The sequence below is a fragment of the Melozone crissalis genome, unplaced genomic scaffold, assembly GCF_028551555.1.
Source record: "Melozone crissalis strain CALT ecotype California unplaced genomic scaffold, PUWL_Pcris_2 ptg000018l_1, whole genome shotgun sequence".
Lineage (NCBI taxonomy): Eukaryota > Metazoa > Chordata > Aves > Passeriformes > Passerellidae > Melozone > Melozone crissalis.
The window spans coordinates 34120832-34142878 of NW_026535796.1; the positions used below are offsets into that span (position 1 = coordinate 34120832).

The window sequence follows — 22047 nt, forward strand, 5'->3', positions numbered from 1 at the left end:
CCTACCCCTGAAGAGTAGAAGGAGGCAGATTATATGGCATCACAGGAACAAGCTCTTCCCAGTTATGAGTGGAAGGAAAAAAGCATGAAGGACAGTAGCAGGACACTAGAGATGCAATTCCCTGCTTAACACATGAAGTTGAAGCCAGATCTTTAGCATGAAACATTGGCATGCTCACTGGAGAGCTGAGTTTAGTTGCTGAATTCCATGCAATTTGTTTTTGATAGGCTCCTCTTGCCAGTTTGTTCTGTTGCTGATGGCTGAATCAGATGTAGCTTCAAACAGTGTGGGGCAGAGAATAGACAAGGTACAAAAATGCCTGTCTAGCACCTGGCACGGCAGTATCACCTGTGACTGGGATTTCTGGATGCTACTTTAATGATAGTAAGGGGCAGCAGATGGCTTGGCCTGAAATAAAACCTGGCAAAGGTTATTGTTCCCTGGGCACTGGCCACTGCAGAACACTAGGCCACCTTTGTCAACTGACTTGTCCAGTTCTGCTTTGTCATTTGTAAATCCACATAACACTTTTGCACCTGGATGGTCATCCTTCTAGAGACAAAGTCTGATAATAATCTTGAGAACTCTTTTGGTGCTGCTGGACACTGCCTACACAAAAATCCAATTGAAGGCAAGATGTTTCCCTTGGGAAGGAGACAGGAGCTACTGCTGGAAGAGAGCTGTTCTTTCTGTTCCTGGATGAGTTCATGCATGGAGATCAAAGCTTAAGGAAAATGGTGTGTTTTGTACACTTGGTTCTAGCAGCCCCTCTGCCATCCCTCAGATGGCACAGTGTGTGCTCAGGCCCCTCAACTGCACCATTACAAACAGGTGTACTTTTTTGTGTGCTTTCAGTCTTCAAGGAGAAGCCCCCGAACCCTCCAAGCCGAGCTCAGGCCCTGATCCAGTCCAGACCAGCTGCAGAGTATTCCTACGTGCAGTCAATCCTCCGCCTGCTCCGCAATGCCAACTTTTTGCTGCTTATGGTCACTTATGGTAAGGTCTGGTCTCCTTTCTTCTTGTGCCATTATCACAGCTTCTCCCTTCCTCTCTGTGCTCTGCTGGGACAGTAACTGGCTTGAGTTGTTTTAGGGGAACATGAAGATAGCTCCCCTGTGCTGCCACAGACTAGGAATCTTTATAGCCCAGTCCTCTTCAGCAGTGGTTACCCCTGAATGCAGCAGGGAAAAACAAAAGGAAGGCAAGCACGCAGAGGATGATATGCCCCTACAACTGTTCTCCCAGTCTTTGACTGTTTGCTGTTTAGGGAATTTCCTTATCTGTTCTTTTTTTCTAGTAATTTAGCTAATTGCAGCAAACCAATCAAAGTGCTTACATAAGAAATGTATGGAAGTGTCTGAGTGCAAGTCATAGAACTGAGTGAAAGTCATTTCTGAAGGCAAGGACATGAATATGACTGCCAGGCATCTCTGTAGAGGTCATATGGAGTATGCAGATGTGCAGACTGTCAGCTTTCTAGGCGGTCCCTGTGAAGCACTTGGGAGGAAGGACTAGAGAATATTTTATGCCATCTGTCCTTGCATGCTGAATTTGCTGCTTGCTTCTCTTTAGTATTCTCGGTATGTTTGTTTGAGGGCAGTGTGATGTGTTGAATCTATTCCCTGATGCTGAATTGGCATATGGAGAAATGTTTTTCTTACTAGCAGAAAGGCCATTGTGGTCTCTGCCTGGCTGCATAATAGGGTATACTGTAGCCAGTTAGTCTGTGGGTAGTTTTGTCCTCAGTCTTCCTACCAACTTGCTATGGAAGCTTCTCAGAGGGACAGTTAAATGTTGCTGAAAGTTCTGCACATTCTGCCAGCAATTGTATCTGAAAGGCCCTGTGGATGAGTGGGCAGGTTGGAGAGAGTCAGATGCTAGCTTTGTACTTGCTGAGGATGCTAATGGCCTTTGGAGTTGGTGCAATCTCTGCTCACTTCCTTCTCAGTGCAGTAGAAATGCCCCTCTCAGATTGCTCTTAAACTCTCCTGGTTTGCATTGCAGCTGCTGGGTTTGGCTTTTTTTCCCCATAGTACATAATACCCTCTCAGAAAGTGAAGACAGAAAAATCTGTCAGGCAGACTGTGTCTAAAGTTGGATTGTATCATCTGCTCAGTTCACATTTACCCTTCAGGAAAAAGAAAGGGGAAAGCATCTGCTCTAATAGGTATAAACAACTCCTAGAGGAGAGAGGAGGGCTCTCGGTACAAAGAACATGTTTAGAATCTGACCTTCCTGGGATAATTCTTTTCTGGCAGTCACAGTGTGGAAAATCTGTTCAGTGGCTCATAATTCATTTTCCCTTGCTGCTGGTCTGTGCATTTTTTCTGTTCCTCCCTGTGTCAGCCTCATGCCAATCTCCAGCTTGACTTGAGATGGTGACTGTTACTCAGAGAGGGAACTATGCTGTGAAACTTTTATTTTTTTTTAGCTTGTCTGGGTTTAAAATGGTGACAGTTTTTCCTACTCAAGTCAAAAGTTACGTTGGCCGAGATTTAAGACATCTGCAGCCACATGAGTGCAACTGAGTCATCCTGCCCACCTAACACAAAGATATCTGCAGCCTGTTGGCTTTTGTGCTAGCATAGCATGTGTCGGGGAGAGAGGGGCTAACCTGCTGCTTGTCCATCTTGCCTGGCTGTAGAAAGAATGAGGATCCTTCCACAATGACAGGTCAGAACACATCTGCAGACCTCTAAGGTCTTGGCATTACCAGCAGCCAATGGTTCCTTTCTTGTGGCACGACTTGCAGTGCTGGACACAGTGGTGTCACTGCTGCTGTGTCAGGTGCTCGTGAACTGATTTTCAGGAAACCCTCAGAGAACCTTTTCCCCAAGGCTGCTGACATTGCTTCCATAAAACTGAGGTATAACATGGAATGGACATTAAGGAATTCCAAGTCTATGGGGTTGGGCTTTGCATTGGAGAGCATGTGCTAGTCAGAGGCAGTAGGCAGGAAAAGGGTGAGAAATTCTGGGAAAGAGTAATAGAATGGGAGTCATGAGACAGTGTTAAAGAATCAGCATTTGGAATGGTGATGGGGCATGGGACCTGCATAAGGAGCCATTGTTGGGTAGTATTACATGGGTGAACAAGAAAGAGTCTGGCAAGTAGGTAATAGGCTGCTTACCTGTGGGAGACCTGGGTTCTAGTCTCAGGCTTAATAAGGGCTCTCTTTGGAGCTGTAGGCTATAAACTTCCCTGTTCTGGCCTCTATAAAATAGAGGAGACACTGGGGTATCAAAACATTATTCTACATTACAAGCAAACCATGATGACTAGCTAAAGAATCAGGTAGTGCTGGACCTTCAGATGGCCACTTTTGGATGGCAAATGGCCACTTTCCCATTGGAAGCAACTATTACCTGTTTTATGGTCATTCAAACAGCTGTAATTCTCAGAGGAGATTCACTGAGCAGCTGTGGCACATGAAGTGCCTACAACTTTTCTCAGCCCTTGCATATGCAAATTTGACACATTGTCTTGATTCTTAGAATGTTTTACCTGACTCTGGTGCCAAGTGTTGCTGCCAGCTCTTACTTTTTGCCCAGCTTGGGAGCAGAGGCTCTTCCCTGTCTTGGAAATCACAAGGATCACAGAGCTGCTGTAAAGCTGGTTTACTGACATGTTAGCTACCAGAGCAGCATCTGGCTGTCTTCACAAGGCTGCTGTCCTCTTGCCTGGGTGAGAAATAGAGGTGCACAAATGAGTGGTTAATGTTTATGCCCAGCTTTGAAGTGAAGAAACAGAAGGGCTGTGCTGATCTGCCATACTCCCGTGTCCTTGCACTGCAGCTTGTGGTGTCCCCTAGTGGGCGGGGTGCTCCAGAGGTGGAGGTAGGATGAAGCTGATTTAGGGTGTGTTAGCTGTTTGCCATAGCTAAGTGTTGCAAAGAGACAGCTTTTAAGGCTGGAGGGCGCCTCCTTGCTGAGAGATCTCCAGTTTGTTCTCCCTCATCCTTGGCTGCTGGCCCTGCCCAAGTTTCCAGTCTTCTGAGTAACTCTTAGTAAGGATTGGGTTGATTCTCCTGCCTAAGGAGCATGTCATTCAATTTACTAGCCTCTCCTGTAATCTTCTGACTGAGGATTCTGAAGTGGGAAACATTGTCACAGGCAATATTTGGGATCACTTGCATAAGAGTCTTTGTCTGTTGTCTGTGCCATACAGCTGTGGAGTGAGCTTTACTTAATCATGGAATGGTTTAGAATCATTAGAAGGGCTCTTAAAGATCATCTAGTTCTAACCCCCATGCCATGTGCCAGGACACCTTCCTCTAGACCTGATCACTCAGAGTCCAGTCTAGCCTGGCCTTCAACATTTCCATCTATGTCTTTGGGCAGCCTGTTCCAGTGCCTCACCACCCTCACAGTAAATTGTAATGTTGTCAGAGATGGTGTGTGAAGGTAGTGTGATGCACCCTCCAGCTGCCAATCTTGTGGCTGCTCATAGTGCTGTGTACTGCAACAGACATCCAGGGCTCAGTGGAAGACTGGGCTAGGCGCAGGATTGCTGAGTACTTAAGGGGAGATAGGGGACTTCAGGGTTAGCAGAGCTCAGAGCTTTGTTCACTCTGTCAGAGCTCTCGCCTGCTAGACTGCACTTCTGTATCCTGTGTTGTTAGTTTCTGCTTTTAGCTGAGGCTTAGAGAGGAAAAGTAGGAAGGGGGAACTTGACATGTATCTGTTTTGTCAGGATTTCAGGCATCTGTGCCAGACTTTAAAACCATGTCTCCTTTTGGAGCCTATAGATGTGTGAGCTACAGTGGTAAAATCTGTCCCCTTCCCTCCACCCATCAGAATCACTGAAGCCTTGAAGAGAAACCAACTGCAAATGTAAATGACTTTCTGAGAAGAAAGTTAGATACTGACTGTTACAGACCTCATCAACCTGGGGAAGGTTTCTCAGTATCACCCAAGGTGAGAGTGGAGCCGTTGCAGTACTGCTGGTCCAGTGCACATGTGTATGTTGCTACCTGCTGAACAAAGCTGTTGGGTCTTCTGCCCTTTGGGGAAGGCATTTAACCAACGAGAATTACATGTAAGATGCAGCTGAGTGTCTGAATAGGGCTTGACCAGGATCACCCCAACAGTTTCATTCTCACCTTGCGTGATACTGAGAAACCTTCGCCAGGTGGTTGATCCTTGTAGCAGTTAATGCAAGTTCTCTTTCAGAAACACAGTTACTTTCACAGGGTTTTTTTCAGGCCTCAGTGATAGCTTTTAAAATGCAAGACTTTTTCCATGCAGACACACAGCCCAGGTGCCTGAGGGTAGTGCTGTCTGTGCTTCACCAATCAGCTTTGCTCCCACTTGTCTTCTGGCATTTCTTGCCTTGGAGAGAATGTTATTTACTGGCTGTCAGCAGGGAGAATGCTGACAGGCTCTTCTCTGGGAGGAAAATACACAGGTCAATGACACTTGTTAATTGAATCTCAGGTCCTTGTTCAAGGTATGGTGCTGAGGCAGATGCTTTTCTAGTTTTTTTACTTGGCTGGGAGCAGAGGAGAAAATTGCAGTGCTAAAAGATGAATCTGGCTGCTCACAGGGTTGCTCAGAGGGTTGAAACTTTGTGAAGAAGTTGCAAGACCTTTCAGTACCAGAAATGTGCACAGCCCTTCCTCTAGCTGCTTAGATAGGAACCATCCTGAAACTGCAGGGTTCTTCCTTCTGCATGCTGAGGCCTGGATGTTGGTCTGCATTTCTTTCAGTATCCTATGTCTGCCAGTCTGGCTCACTCTCTTGAGACACTGCAGCCTTGTTCTGGATTGATGGTCCCAAAGATTTCTCTCTCTGCATTTCTACCATTTCACAGCCCAGCAGGAGAGGAGCAGGCTCTGAATGTGCTGCATTTTTATCCCCTTCTCAGGTCTGAATGTAGGTTGTTTCTACGCCTTGTCCACTCTGCTGAACCGCATGGTGATCCATCACTACCCAGTAAGTGCATCCAACCCTCATGGCCCTCTCTGATGCTTGCTGCTGTCCAACACAAGTTGGATCCAGCACAAGTTGGCTGTTCCTTTTTGCCTTTGCACCACCCCATGCAAAAGCTGATGAGCTCTAGAAAAGACGGCTCCTTTGCACCTTAATTGAAAGCATTTAGTTGTGAGAAAATCTTCCAGTAATTTCCTCTACTTGTTTCTAACTGTGATTTCTGCTGGGACATCTGTTCCGGGAGGTTGCCCATGCTCATGCTCTGGTGGCAAAAGGATGGGGTGCTTCTGTACCTGAGCTATTGTACAGCTCACTGCTGGTGCTGCATGCCACAGAGCTCCTTTCTGTTCTGCCTCATAGTGAGTCCCAGTATTTCGTAGTCAATCTGGTCCAAATCCTAACAGCAAGCTTCATAGAGTTTATGCTAACTCCTTTGAGACTATCTGCTCATGCTGGCCAGTACACACATTTTTCTCATAGTTGGCTCAGACATAATTGCCACACCACTTTTTTTTTCATGGACCAGAAAGCACTGGCTCATAGTGGGCCCAAAAGTGTTCCTGCAAAGGCTAGTTCTGGTTAGTGTGTTACCAGCAGAAAGCATGTGAGAAGACTAACTTTGTTGTCTCTTCCTCTCTGGGTTTTGTGCACTTTGCTTTTTGTTGGCTATGAGTTAGCTCCTGCACTTGTGTGAGTGTGTATGTGTCTCACCACAGGGGGAGGAGGTGAATGCTGGCAGGATTGGACTCACCATTATACTGTCGGGGATGGCTGGGGCTCTGATCTCTGGCATCTGGTTGGACAAAACCAAAACCTACAAGTAAGTCCCTTGTTTGCCCCTGTGCCCTGGTGACTGTGCTCTTCTTCCATACTGTGCAAGGAGGAACCCTGAGCAGTTGCAAGTTGCCACTGTAGAGATTGAATCATTGGGAGGATTTGAAGGGAAAAAATAGGGTTCTTCCAAACCCAGTTAGTGTAAGGTGAAGTTTGGAGCTGTGCATTAGCCAGCACTGGGCCCATACGAGATGTGGTGTTGGCGGTCCCTAGGGAGGCTCACAGAGAAGATGAGATGGCCCAATAACTGCTTTGCCAGGGATGAGAGAGTTCTTGGCACAAGCAGAATCAAGACTGTACCAGACCATTTGTCAGCCCTTACAAACCAGCCTCTGTGAATTTTTGTCCAGTTAATGAAAGGCACATTGAGTCCAGTGCCCAGAGGCATTGTGTTGGTGGCGTGCTGCTGTATTTAGGGCAGGCATAAGGTTATTGGGGTTACGGGTGGACGAGTCTGTGTTTGTTGCCCTATGAGTTGGGAAGGCAGATCTGGCCAGCATGCTTTGCCATCTGCAAAGGGACAGTTAAGAGTCTTTGCTTGTCCTACAGTTCCTGGTCCTCAGAAACACCTCTGTAGAATATCCCAGGTGATACAGAGAGACTCTTGTCTATTATACTGGGGTCCACCTAGCTTTTTGATTTCTGTGCTGGCTTTGAGAACTGTGCTACAACCTGTTGTCTGAGCAGGTTGGGTGAGAGGAGGCTTTACTGGTGATGTGCTGATAATGACTTGAAAGCAATTTCAGAGTTTTATTCCTTGCAGCAGCTTTTCATCTGGGGGAGTCCTACTGTCATTATCCTACCTCATATCTTGGGCCAGAAATGCACATTCTCATGGTAGACAGCTTAGATTAATCTGGCTGGCTGTGAGCTTGCAACTTCTGAAGTGGCCTCTGGCCCTAGCTCCCTGTGCAGTGCAGGGATCAGAAATAGAAAACTGGCTTCTCTAATAAGAAATAAGAGGAGGTGAGGACTTCTGGGATTGGCAGGTTGTTTGTTGCTGTGTCTAGATGGCTGTGGCACTGAGTAGTACTCATGTGGGAGTCCTGGGAAATAGAAATACAACTGTTAGAACTGCACTGCTAACCATGCAATGTCACTTGTCTCTTTCCAGCCCAGGGCTAGTGTTAAGGTAGCCTCAGCTGGCACTGCTAGACTGGATGATCTTCCTGGTTCTCTGTAAGTGAGGTTAGGTTGCAGCATGAAGGCTCAAAGAGCTTTGTGACTCACCATGCGGAGCTGGGACTTGAAATTTGGGAGAATGGGAGAGAGACAAAAATCCACAAATCCTGTATTTGTTCTGTGTCCACTCCTTCTTGGAGAGATTACATAGGTAGGCAGAGCTGGCTAACAGTGCAGAAGAATAGGACAATGTCACCCGTGGAGTTTATTCTACAGACCCCAGGGCCTATTGGGAGATAGTTTTAGCCTTAGGTGAGGAAAAACCCTGCTAAGAATTTGTTCTCCATTACAGCCTACAAAATGGATTTCTGTGAAACTAGCACATTTTTTTTTCCTGAGTGCTACATAGTCTTTATTTAGCCCCATTTAAAAGTCTATTTAAAAAAAAACTGTCAAGATGCCAGATGTTCTAGGTGGGTACCCTCCCCCTTCCCTCTGTTGCTGAGATAGTGTCAAGAATAAAATGGTAAGCACATGAAAATCAGGAAGGAAAGATATTAAGTCCTTTTTTTAGTCAGCTTGGAGAGAGAGGGAAGCAAATGAATGGGATCCAGCTGTGATTGAGGGGAGCAGTGGAAGGTTAATAACAGAAGGAATTGCAGAGCTCTACATGCATGTTTGATCTTTACTGTACCATCAGCAGTTCCTTGAAAGGGTGAGGCTGTGCTAAGTCAGGCTTTCCTCATCTGTCATGCTCGGGCACCAATAAGCCTTGCACTCTTGCTTTTATTTGGCAGGCAAATCCCTGCACTGTTCTTGTTTTTGGAATAGCAGGTGCAAATTTGGTCCATTAAAATAAACACATGGGTTATGTAGTGATGAGCGAGCAGTGCAAGAATTGGGGTTGCCTTTGGTGGTATGGCTTGTTGAGAGCAGTCCATCTCTTTGAATCATAGAATCAGGAGAAGACCCTTATAGTTTTGACATCAAGTTCCTGGCTCAGAGGACAGATGAGGTTGTGACACCTGGAGACTGCTGGGTGCATTGGTGTTGGTAGAGTAGTCTGGCTCAGAATGAGGTGTTTGGGAACTGAATTAATCAGCACTTCTCTTTGGTTATGCTTTTTTTTAAAGTGCAGTGTTCACATGGCCTCAGATCAAGCTGGTTGCAGTCAGCACTCTCTGCTTTCATTGCTGCACCACTATAAGGCAAGATGTCAGAAATACCCATCTCTCTCTCCATTGATTAGGCAGAAGACCCCAAGAGGTATTTTAGGTCTGTACAGATGCAAAGTACAAAAATTTGGGGGAGGGAGAAAAGATGGTGGAGGATGGGGCACTTGGCTTTCTTCCAAGTGAGAAGATGAGTGCTCTCTCAGCTTAGCCTGACCAGCAATTTGGGCCTTCTTATCATAGCCTGTTTTACACAAGGTTAGTCCTTGTGTAGTGAATATGTCTTCACTCTGTCCTACCATATGTCTTATATAAATAATTTACCAAGACTATCCTTTCTTCTGACCTTCATACAGGAAGAAAGTGGCATAAAACTGAATGCCAAAGGATAAGGGTGTGGTGAAAACCAAAGCAGTCTTCTCCAATTCATCCCTTTCTCCAGCATCTGTCACCTCTGTCTCTTCAGCAATGAGATCTCCTGGGAGCATAGGATCAAGGGCTTTGTTTGGGCTTGTGTGCAGCCTGGAATGTGCTGTCCTCATGGCAAAGCCTGTGGAGGCCATCTGTCATCCCTGTCCATACAGGAGAGCATGCTGGAGCTGCACACAACATCCCTGTGAGCAGCTAAAACTGTTGTATGTGCCTGTGCCTCTCATCCCACCTCCTGCTCCCAGCTTGTTCATTTGTTGCCTCAGATGTTGCTTGACTTTATTGTTTTTGCAGCTGCAATCCCTTCGTGTCACTTGCTTTCTTTGTCCAAGTGACCTTGTGAGACAAGGCTGGGCTGGGCCATACCCATTCCTTACTCTGAGGCTTCTTCTGGAGCTGACTGAACAGCAGGAGATGTGTTCTTCATTTCAACCCTGTTCCCTGCTGGTGCTGGCCCTGCCTGGCTTTTTTCCCCCAAGGTCTCTTTTTTCTCACAGTCCCTTGTGCAGGCTCTTTAATCTGCCTCTTCAGAAGGTTTGGGAATGTGACTGAGAAGGCAGATGAATGTCAGGGCTGGTTAGGTTCATCTAAGTGACAAGTGTGTCAGGTCCTTCACAGATCTCCCTCTGGCTCTGCCACGGAGACTTGGCACTGGTGCCTTTGTAGCAATGCTTCCTTGCCAGAGCACAGGGTTGGGTTAATCTCAGTTTCTCTAAGGTAATGTGGCAGGATGCCTAACTTCCAGCCTGTACTCACTGCACTAATCAGCCTGTTAAGTAGACAGTCTCTGTTCCCTGTTCCAGGCAATGAAAATTGTCAGTCCCTGTAGAGCCATCATGGCAGTAGGTGGCTAAAAACACCAGAATGCAGTGCTGATGTGCTCTGTGAATCTGCTTCTCCTTCTTTATGCTTTTCTCATTCCCATGAGATTTATGGCTATGATAAGAGGCTTATTAAGCTAAACCTGGGCATTTTTCCATGCTCCAGTGCCCCTAGGGCCACAGAGTATTCTTGTTCTCTAGTGAACAGGGTGTCAAAGGCCACTTTCTGAGAACGCTCTGCCTCTGTGTCTTTCCCCAGGGGATTTTGTTTCCCTGTGCACCAGTGTCTTCCAGTATCTCAGTTAAACCCTATTCAAAATTTTGTGTCTTTCTTGGACTGCTGAGCTTTAAATCTCCTTTTCTTGTCATCAGTGGTATGCTCGGGGGAGGAGGGTTTTGCTGAAGTCTAAGTCTTAAGCCTTTCAGGTTTAGGAGAAGTCTGCTTGTGTGCTTAAGGCTGTTTCCTGCAGCAGGATTTGCATTCACTGCTCTTTGTTCAGATCCTGTGAGGGTGTGTGGTGAGCAGGCAGCTGTTCATGGCTTCAGGGTGCTTCCTGGTCTGTATTTCCCACAACACTCAAGCCTGTGGTCTTGTTCTTTTACAAAGGTCTGTTGATTAATTTTGTCCTTCTGCAGCCTAAAGATTCAGGGAGGTCAGTGAGGAAAACTTGATAGATGAGGTACCCTCCGCAGGATCAGTTTTCTCCTTTTTGTCCTCCACACAGTTCTGCAGTTTCAGTGAAGTACACCTTCAAGAGTTTGCCTGCAGCTATGAGTCTGCCTGCTCTAGCTCTCTGTGGGGCACAGCACGTTCTGGGAACTGAACTCCTCTCTTGCAGCTTGACTAATGACATAGCATCAGTGTGAAGCAAAGTCTTGACCACATCTGGTCACTTTCTCATTCTTCACCTTTGCTTGGAGATGAAGGGTGAAGTGCAACACTTGGAAACTGTCATGACACTGAATAAGATACAAATCCCTTGGAATACTTAAACCATAAACCTAGAAAACTGAGTGAGATTTTGTGTGACTGTCCTGAGACGTCTGCACTGTGCCCAAACTGGCTGTGGTGAGAAAAAAAATTATAAAACTCCATGGGCTGAGTGTCCCTGCTGGCAGTGACTAAACTTCAACCAAATGCTGCAGCCACCTCTTGGAGGCCTGCACAGTATTTTAGCACTAATTGCTATGTAGTTTGGAGACTCTTGCTTGTGGAAGGAGCACCCAGTTCAAACTTGGTTCATGTAGCCCAAGTACAGAACAGTAATTCTAGCTTTGAGCTCCTTTCCTAATCATCTCTTTTCTTCATGGCTGCTTGTCAGGGCATGAGAGGCATAAGAACTCATGGGACATACCTGAGGAACCTGTATTGAGCAGAAAAAAGCTTTTGCTTGCATCTCTTTCACTCTCTGGGGCTGCTGTTTGTTCAGTCGGTCTTTCAGCTCTTCTCCTTCTGCAGCCTCCAGGCACTGTGCCAACCATGTAGCAGCTCTCTGCAATGGATTATAACAGAAGTAAGCAGTCCCTTTATGCTGCCTTCACAGCTGAATTTTTTCCTTCAGTGAACACTTTGGAAAGAACATACTCTAGAAATGATACAGCATTGGAGGTTAAAGAGATTTAACTACTCCTTTGATACACAACAAATTTATAAAACAAAATACACAACATGCTCGCCACAGTATGTTGTTTAGTCTTTCAATATATTAAATGAGCTTAGTGAACCTTGTAAGTATGGATCAAGAGCTGAAGGCTGAAATTAGCTTTTCAGGCCTATGTTTGGGTGAGAATGTGCCCCACTGACTGCAGTCATTGCAGCAGTGAAGGAGGAGAGAACCTTAGCTGGAACAGTCTGGATTTATCTGTAGTAATTCAGTGTACTGGAAACATTTTCTTACACAGTGTAATACTTACTGCCTACTTGGGTTAGATTTTTGACAGTGATCATTTACATTAAAAAAGAAAAGTGAAAATAGTTTGAGATTTAGTTTCTTCAGTGGAATTCTAGGAACTGATATCAAACACATTCTTTAATGGATTAAGACTTAAGTTTGGGAGAAAGTACACAAGTAGCTTGTGGTAATACATGTAACTTCTTCCTAAAAGATTGTGATCAAAAGGTTTTATCGACTCCGGTAACTGTTTTGCTTTCAAAATCGTGGTGGAATTTCAGTCAGGTAAAGTATTTACCTTTTCCTCCTTTCCCTCCTTTTCCTCATCAAAACTATGTACTGGGAAGACTTACTGCTGCCTCTTGTACTAAAAAGAGCCTTTTTTCTTTAATGTGGGAAGGGTTTTCTTGGTATGTAGTCAAGGATGACAATTGCTAAATGTTGTGGTGAAAGCTGGCCTGGGCTGATGCCTGTGTCTCACAGTGCTGAGCTCACTGATGATCCTTGCACGGCCTGGCTGCAGGTTTGGCTGTTCCCAGGGTGTGACTGGCATACCTCCTGAGCACAGGGTGTCTTGGTCTCCTCTGCACCCAGACAAGAGCTTGTGCCCCAGCTGCTGTTGGCTGAATGCTGAATGCTCACGTGGCTTGAGGGTGAGGCTGTGAGGGCTACCTGGCTTGCATGTCACCTCTCCAAATACAGCAGGTGGTTTAAACAACAGAAAGGAGCAGCAACGAAAGCTGTTTCAGACAGCACTGAAAAATATAGGCCCGTAAGACTCTAGCAGTGTTGACACCTCTTTATTTGACACCTCTTTACTTTCCTGTTTGAGAGTGCTTGATCTCCTTGGCTCCTGCTTATAAGTAAGTATATTCAACTCACTATAGTATAGAGGATGCCCAAGAAAGATTAATTGGCTCTTGCTCTCTCCCTCAAGTGCCATGTACCATATATGACCAGGCACCTGTCAACCTGTGGTAGGATCTTTCCTCTTCTGCTGTGCTGCTCTGTGTGCAGGCCTTTCCATGCTGTCTGTCAGTCCATTTCCTCTGTCTGGGTATGAGTGCCAAAAGACTGTGCAACTTTTAAATGCTTTTTTTTTTACCCATGTGCTACAAGCTATACTAAGATCTGTGCGCAAAAAGGAGGACTGGATTAAATAAAACCCTGTTTGCTTTTTCTTGCAGGCAAACAACGCTAGTTGTCTATATCATGTCTCTGGTGGGAATGATAGTCTATACCTTCACTCTGAGCCTGGGCCACCTCTGGGTGGTCTTTGTGACTGCTGGGTTGCTGGGGTAAGTCCATGTGCAGGCTGCTTTCCTCAGCATGTGATGGGAGGGGATAAGCAGGGAGGCAGAACTTCTGTTGTGGGAGGGACTGGGAAGAGCCATGGCATCTGAATGGCTCCTATTTGCCCTTCCCATCTCTCACTTGTATGTGTCTCATTTGAGTGAGGGACATTATCGTGACCCTGCTCAGCTTAATTGTTCCAGGTAAGTGGAAGCTTTTGGGAAGCAAGTGGTACCCACAGCCCCATAGATGACAGTGGACAAGAGTGAAAAGCATGTGGGCTGGCATGGCTGTTTGTGCTGGGGGTGATGCTGCTTAGAGTTACGGTCTATACTGTACCTCTTCAGTCTTCCTTTGGCAGTTGCTGAGTCTTCCTTTCTGTGTCCTTCATTACAGGTTTTTCATGACAGGATACCTTCCCCTGGGCTTTGAGTTTGCTGCAGAGTTGACATACCCAGAATCAGAAGGAACATCATCAGGGCTCCTTAATGTCTCAGCACAGGTAGGTGTGCTGTTTTCCCTCTGCTTGCCCCCTTTTAGGCAGAGAGATTAAATTGTAGTTCCAAGCCTCGAGTCCTATTTCTTGTCCATTATGGTGTAATGTACTGCAGATCTAAGCAGCCTGGGACCTGGTTTTTTGAGTGATGTTCCTCATGGCATTTCTGTAGTGGCACTCATTCTGTTTAAGAAAATACTTCAGGGTGCCAGTCATCCTTGCCTTTTCCAACATAGCTCTTAAGAGTTCCGGTTTGTCTCCAGTGAGAGATGAGATTCCACCCATCAGGGTCATCTGTCATTCCATTAGCTGCAAGGAGATGCCCCTGGATGTGTTTATAATCAACCTTTAGCCTGATTAGGCCAACTGTTTGACTGGCCTGTATGCTCTGATACTTTGGTAAAGATTGGAAAGAGTTTGGGCTGCTTTATAATAGCAGTATAGCTTGACATTACCTTTGTTTGTTTGTAGATTTTTGGTATTGCCTTCACCATTAGCCAAGGGCAAATCATGGATCGCTTTGGGACAAAGGCAGGAAACCTCTTGCTTTGTTCTGTCCTGTTCCTGGGGACCATTATGACAGGTAATTAAAATTTTAAGTCTTCTGCTCTGACTTTGCCTTGGACTTGGCCCATTTGTTGGAGGCTTTTGTGTGCAGCTGAGTCAAGGGGTTAAGTTAGAAATGTAATTAGCAAAGATCATATGCTGTGATTAGAGCTTAACAAGGAAACTAATTGATACTGGGTGGGGATAACTGAAACAAGGTTGGCAATGACAGGTGATAAATGAAGTATTGTAAGAGTGCAGGAACCATAAATACCACTGGATTCTAAGAATGAGAGGAGGTTTGGACTGTGACCAGCAAGTTAAGGAGCCCTGCCAACTAGACACAGATTAAGAGTTTACCATGAGGAAGACATCTTACTTGCTCCCCAGAGGGCCACTGACCCAATTAAAGAGGACAATTGCGCAGCTGTAATGGATGTTCAGCTAATTATAATACCAGGCAAGAGCTAATATTTATGTAATAAGCATTGTAGAAACTGTCCTGGAAATTATTTGACTTTGTAAAACCTTTTTGGATAAATAGAGAGCAGGAACTTGTGACTTTTTTGCACACGCCTTTGGAAACGATTCTGCACGTGTCCAGTGCTGTAATAATGTACCCTCTTTTCAACTTAATTCATTGAAGAGTCATCTGTCTGTGCTTCACAGTGCCTGCAGGAAAGGGCAGAACCCACACAGCAGTCCCATAGCAGTGCTGTTCCTCTTTAAGCATCTGCTCTGCTTACAAAGAAGAGCCAAGGCTTTTTTCCCTGGCTCTGGCTGGGGTCTCAAAGTTGCATCTTCTAAAGCTGCAATAAAGAATCTCTATCCTGCCTGTTTCAGATGTGTTCTCAGCCTTGTCCAGGAGAGTGATTTCTCTTGCTCATTGTAATATGTTTCTGTCTCTTCTGGGGCTTCTGCTGCTCCTTTGAGGCCTGGGGAAATTGACTTGGGCCCTGCATGGTGACTTGACTGCCTTCACATCTCTCTTCCTCCCTCTGTTCCAGCATTCATTAAGGCTGATCTCCGAAGACAGCAGGCCAATTTGGAAAATGAACAGACAGTGAGTAAACCTCCCTTCAATTCCTGCTGTGCCCCTGCTATTAGCTCAGGACAGCACCCAACCTTTCCCCTTTCTAGGAAAAGGGGTGGCTTGTGGGGAAGCTCTTTGTTGGCATTTTCAAACTGGATGTAATCCCAGCTCTGCCAGCTGCTGGGGCCTCTATTTGCTCAGTGTTAATGTCATGCAGAATCTGTAGGCTCTGGGGTTCTGCAGGGTTTCACACATCTTCATACCAGCTAGGGCCAGATGTAGGGCAGTGCTGTGATTGTTTCTCTCCCTTGACAATGTGTTGAGGCCTTCAGTGCTTTGCTCTTTTGTAGGGCTGAGTAACTATTATTCTAGGCCCCTAGGCTGTTAGGTTATTCCTCTTACTCCTTGCCCTTAGCTGCCAAGTGGGGTTCAGTGTATGTGACTGGAAGAAGCTAAGGTGCCAAAGCCTAAGTGAGGGCTTGAGCAACCTGGCTGCTCACACTTGGCATAGTGCTGCTGACAAGGCTGCTAGTTCATACTTGCACACCAGAGCTTGGGGTGTAATGTACTGTGCAATAAATGCAGTTGTTTGCACGTGGGTGAACTAATTGCAGTGGATACTGTCAGAAGATGCAGGGAAAGGGAGGGGACTGGTTCCTTGAGGCTATTTTCTGTATTACTCTGGGCTCCTCTTCTAGGATGTTAGGTGAGATATCATTCAATGTTCAGGTGACCATCAGCAACCATGACTAGCAAAGTGTGGAAATCTCAGTTCTCTGCTGCCTTGAGTCAGCTCTACTCAGAAGACAGTGCTGCCCTTCTCCAATGCTGGTGGCACTGTGAGCTGAATTCATAACATGGATGTGGAAGGCCCAGGAAAGGGCCTGAGGTCGTTTGGCAGTGAAGGTGATGCCTTCTAGTAGTAGATCCTTAGCTTTTGTCAGACATTTCTCTCATCAGATGAACTGTACATTTTTGCCTAAGCCCTTTTTAGTATAAATTGTTTTCAGTCTGAGTACTGTTGCAAGAGCTTGCTGCTGCCTGGGGAAGAGCGTTGAAACCAGAGCAAAGGTGGTGCAACATCAATTTTGTAATCCTCAAAGTCTCCAGAACTGACAGTAGTAAGAACCTGAGGGATGTGTGTGAGATAACAGGTCTCAGTCAGTCAAAAATTTCACTGGCAGCTCCTTCCCCCTGAGGAGACGTGCTCAGAAGTCATGTTGCACACCCCACCAACACCCCCAAATGTGTCCTCCACATGGCTGAGCTCACCTGAGTATTCTCAAACTTAACAACCAACTGCAGGTGCTCAACTGACTGATGGTAGGCTGAATCTGGTATTCTGCATTAAGATGGAAGCCTCGGCCAGGGGATCAGCCAGCTGGGCTTGGGCGCTGTGTGCTGCCTTTGTGGAGAGCTCTGGCAAAGTCAGGTACTGGGGCTTTTCTGTGTGGCACAGCTGCCTTACACATGCTTGGGTGATTTGACTGGTTTCTTCCATTGTCTGCTTCCCTTCCTTATTTTGCTCTGCTTTAATTTCTTTTCCTACTTGCCTCCATATTTTCTGACTTGTGACTGTCATTACAGAGACTCCAAGGCAGCAATCAGATCATGGATTATGGGACTGTAGCTTGTAAATCTAACCCCATCAATTGCCACTCCTGCTCACTAGCTTATACACACCAAGGTAGGAGAATTGCACCAATCTACTTCTCTGAATACTCCCAGGGTGTCACAGGCATGAAGCCAATGGCATTTCTGGGGTGACTGCAATGGCTGTAGAGTATCAAGAATCCTTCTGGTCTTCTCAGGTACTCAGCTGAGAGGAAAGACAAGACAGCCTCCAAGAACAGAGTGGAGATCCCCCTAGACTCATGTCAGACAGAGATGTAGGGATTCAGCTAGGTGCAGCAAAGCAAAGCCTGGTGCTGGAGCAGATTAAGAACTGAGCTGTCAGTCATTTGTTAGGGAGAGGAGGTGCAGACATTTGGAGTCACTTCTCTGTCATTTTTACAGTCCAGATTCTTGGCTGGAGGTGATACCAGGAACCCTTTAAAGAATTGGTTTTGGGGTGGTATGCTTTACTACTCACTGTCCTCTGTGCCACAGGCTGGTCCACTAAGTTATCCATGCTACCCTTTGCTTTTCAAGGTGTGATAGACTGTGTGTATCATACAGTGCCACAGCCAACAGGACTAACAGGCAAAGCAGAATGAGTCAATTGGGAAAATCAGCCTTAACCCTGCTAAGATTAGGGCATGTTCTGCAGGGACCATGAAGCTGCTATACTTTGATGGAAGTGTGAGGAAGGGTCCCATGGGCAGGGAGAGTGTTGGTAAATGGAGTTATATCCAGCTGGCATCAGGTCACCAGTGCTGTGCCCCAAGGCTCAGTATTGGGGACAGTCCTGTTTAATGCCTTTCTTGATGACCTGTATGAGGGGATCAAGTCCACCCTCAGTCAGTTTGCAGACCAAACACCAAGTTGGGCAGGAGTATTGCTGGAGGGTTGGAAGACTCTGCAGAGGGACCTGAATAGGCTGGATCCATGGCTTGAGATAATTTATGAGGTTCAACAAGGTGAGTGCTGGATCCTGCAGCTGGGTCCCAACAGCCTCAAGCAGTGCTACAGGCTTGGAGAAGAGCAGCTGAAAAATTGCCCATTGGAAAAAGATCTGGGGGTGCTTGTCAGCAGCCACTGAACACGAGCCAGTGTGTGCCCAGGTAGCCAAGAGGGCCAGTGGCACCCTGGCACCCTGGCTTATGTCAGAAATAGTGTGGCCAGCAGGACTAGGGAAGGGTTTGTCCACCTGTACTTGGTGAGGCTGCACCTCAAGTCCTGTGTCCAGTTTTGGGCCCCTCACTACAAGAAGGACATTGAGGTGCTGGGGCATATCCAGAGAAGGGCAGTGGAGCTGGTGAAGGATCTGGAGCACAAGTCCTGTGAGGACCACCTGAAGGAGCTGGGATTGTTTAGCCTGGAGAAAAGGAGGCTCAAGGGAGACCTTTTTTACTCTCTCCAACAACCTGAAGGGAGGTCATAGTGAGCTGGGGATCAGTCTCCTCTCTCAAGTAACCAGCGACAGGACAAGAGGAAACAACCTCAAGTTACACCATGGGAGATTTACATTGAGTATTGAGAAAATTTCTTCACTGAAAATGTTGTCAAGCATTGGAACAGGCTGCTTAGGGAAATGTTAGAGTCACCATCCCTGAAGGTATTTATAAGACACGTAGATGCAGTTTTTAGGGACATGGTTTAGTGGTGGACTTGGCAGTGCTGGGCAAATGGTTGGACTTGGTGATCTTAAGAGTCTTCTTCAGCTTAAACAATTCTGTGGCTGTTGCAAGGAGAAGACTCGGAGTCAGTTGTGAGCCTCCAGAGCGTGCAGAGCTGTGGAGCTGTGCAGATCTCACTTTCCATTGAAGCATGTACCATTGGCTGTGTAGCAGTTTTTCCTCTATTGGTGCCCTCATCTGCTGTGGTTATAATTAAACAAGTGTTGCAGTTAGTAGATTAAATGAACCTAATGGCCTTGTGTACACCTTGTCCTCTATTAATTAAGCTGTAATGTGGTCCCAACAATCCTCCCCACTTTTGTCTCTGCCTCAGTTCCCAGAGCTCCAGCTGGGTTAGCTTTCTGTATCTCTGGATACTTGGATCAAATGCCTGTTTCACATGACAATGAGGCTGTTTGTGTGCTGCCTTTGTTGTAAATGCATCTGAAGCCATTCCAGAGTTGTGCCTTAAGATTTCATAGTAGTGTCAGTTGATTGAGCATGCACATTATACTCATGAATATGCTGTGTACTGCTTGTGCTCATTTGCTTGTGATTTGCAGCATCCATGCAAACCTTTTTGTACTGTTCCTTTGCATTAAGAAAACGTATCTTTGCTGATCTTCCATGGTTTGTTTAGGACAAGTGTCCACCCTCAGTAGCTTACTGGATTCTGTTGGAAGCTGTACCATGCTTAGCTTCTAGTGAAATACTGCCGATAAAAAAATGCTGGAGTTTTGTGTAGTAGGCACAAATAATGTGTACCCATTCTCTACTTCCCTACTCCATTTCTGTGTGGCAAGCAGCCTTCTCCTGTCCCAAAGCCATAGGTAGGCCATCTGTATGCCCTTTTCCAGTACTGTGACTCACAGCTGTGAGAGCAGCTTTCCTTTCCAAAGGTGGTGAAGCCCTGCAGACTGTCTGATCTAAATCTCTGCTCCTATAGCTCCACAGCAGATGACTGGTGCTGAAACCCCAGAGGTGCTTGGGAAACCTGGTCTGAGTTGCTTGAGTGCTTCCATGGTGCATTCTGGTGGAGTTTCTGAAGTCTAAGTGCGGATTTCCCCTTATTCTTACCTCTTGCACCACTTCATGCATCCCCCCTACCCTTCCTGCTTCTTGAAGTTCCCTCTTTGCACTTCCTGGCTTTTGCTTTCAGACATGTCTTTGATGCTTTCCTTATCTCACTCTCTGCTTTGGGATATTGCTGCTGACTTCTGTAAAACCTTTTCACCTACAGATTGTGTAAGAGCCTACTCAAAATGAGGCTGTTTCCTTTCTCTTCCTTCCATGCTGCCTGGATTTCTCTTGAACTGCACTGGGGATGTGAACCTCTTTCCTGTGCACCTCTGATTTCTGCCTCAGATATCAGTCTTGCCAGTGAGTAAACTCAGAGCCCAGGCTGCAGGAGACTCCACATTAACCCTTACAAGTCTGTGTGCTGTCTTCTGAATTGGTGACAGCTGGGCTGTGTCTCACTGTAAGCAGAATTAGAACTTGAGAAGTATGCTTTCCAAAATCCACTAGGGGAAAAAAAAGTCTCAAGTTTAATCCTAACACACCCCAGAAAGACTCAGAAGCTGAGTTTGTCAAACTCCACCCAGGAAAGCTGAACTGGAATTACAACAGTTTGGCCGTTTCATGAAACAGAGGATGGGGTGGTAATTGGGCAGCAGTCTCCTTTTTCCTTGATTTTCCTCTGGGAAAAGCTCGCTCCATCTTAAGGTTCCAAGAAATTAGGTTAGTTCTTCTACAGGATTTATGGAGAAAAAAAATCTTTTGTATGTTTGCCTCTTATTTCTTACATCTCTTTAAGATACGAGTAGTGAACTTTGAAGAAGGCACTGCTCTGTGGAATTATCTCAGCCATAAATCCAAGCTGGGGAAAGGGAAGAAGCAGGACAGAGGGGGCCAGCACTTCAATGGGCAGTGGGGGTGGGGATGAAAAGACTTGGAAGAAGAGCAAGAAAAGCAATGTGTCTGGGAGTTGAAGAGGCCTCTAACAGGCTGGAGTAAGAACACAGGGGAGCTAGTGGTTGTGCTGAGCCTCCTGAGGATGTAAAGAAAGCAAATTCTCTCTGGTGTTTGCACAGACACTGTGCTGCCTCATGGCATGGAGTGCACTTTCCACTGCCCAGGGAACTGGCCCTGCAGCTTCATGCTTGAAGCTGAGCTTGTGTCACAGTGAAATGTTGTTGGTGAGCTGGCTGTGGGTCTGATCCCTCCGGTGGTATCAGCCGCACAGTGAATTAGCAGACCACAGTAGTGCTCTGAGGACTACAGCAAGTAGCTTAAACAGTTGGATGTTGCACTGCCCTGCTGCCCCACTGCCCCTTGCCTGGGCAGTCAAAGTGGCAAGAGAAGGAAGAGGGAACCAGCAGCACTCTCTGAGGATGGTGATTCTTCTTTGGGGATTTCTGCAGTAGTAGGGAGCTATGAACTACCCAGGCTCTGGCCAGCCAGGATCCTAACCATACTGTTTTTCTCTGACTTGCAGAAAGTGTTGCCAGAAGCCTACACTAATCCCATAGTCCTTGAGGAATCACGGCTGTGAAATGAAGGGGTGGCAAAGCTGGGAGATACAGCCCCCCTCACTCCCATCTTTTCTACCTGCACCATCCTCCTGTCACATGCATGCCATGGGAGGGGAGCAGCCTCAGGACAGGAGCCCTGTGAACTGCTTGGGGAAAGTGTGAAAGAGCAAAACAAGAGGGGGGTTGCTTTCATCACTTTTAGCCTTGCATCATGCTGTTTTGATGTTTGGGAGGACAAGTTGGGAAAATCTGCTGTGTCTTCCCAGTCCCACCATGTATGCTTGGAAAAAGCATTTGTGCTGAGAGAAAAGCCACAGTACCAGGCTAACCTTGAGCATGATGGTGGCACCTTGCATGTGGCTGTGAGGTGGAAGGCAGAAGCTGGATCACACTTAACTCTGTGAGCAGTCCTGGAAGAGCTGGCTCTAGGGAAAAGGGGTTGCTCTGCCCTGGTTCCCATGGTGCTCTGTGTTGCACAGGTAGTAGTAGAGGCCTCAGTACATTACCAGCAAGTACAAAGCAGTGCACCAGCTGCTGCCAGCTCTTCTGTTATTATTTGGCTTTCCCAGATAAAGCACTTTAGTCTGGATAAACTTCTACTCAGAATTCACTGAGGTTGCCCTGATGTTCTTACATATTAGGAGTAATTAAGAGCTACCAATATGCC

General features: G+C 46.4%; 1 protein-coding gene across 2 annotated transcripts in view; it reads left to right on the forward strand.

Moving 5' to 3' along the window:
• FLVCR2 (FLVCR heme transporter 2) overlaps positions 1-21892 on the forward strand; it is a 33281-nt gene extending 11389 nt beyond the window's left edge. Inside the window, exons 3-12 of one of the 2 annotated variants that reach the window (XM_054276049.1) lie at positions 856-996; positions 5866-5933; positions 6647-6750; positions 13388-13498; positions 13890-13995; positions 14461-14572; positions 15543-15598; positions 17156-17255; positions 20212-20230; positions 21344-21892. In XM_054276049.1, coding sequence (XP_054132024.1) covers positions 856-996; positions 5866-5933; positions 6647-6750; positions 13388-13498; positions 13890-13995; positions 14461-14572; positions 15543-15598; positions 17156-17255; positions 20212-20230; positions 21344-21377 — 851 coding nt within the window. In that variant the 3' untranslated portion in view covers positions 21378-21892. The remainder of the gene's footprint in view (positions 1-855; positions 997-5865; positions 5934-6646; positions 6751-13387; positions 13499-13889; positions 13996-14460; positions 14573-15542; positions 15599-17155; positions 17256-20211; positions 20231-21343) is intronic. The other variant, XM_054276050.1, reaches the window with a different exon arrangement.
• Positions 21893-22047: the final 155 nt, after the last annotated feature.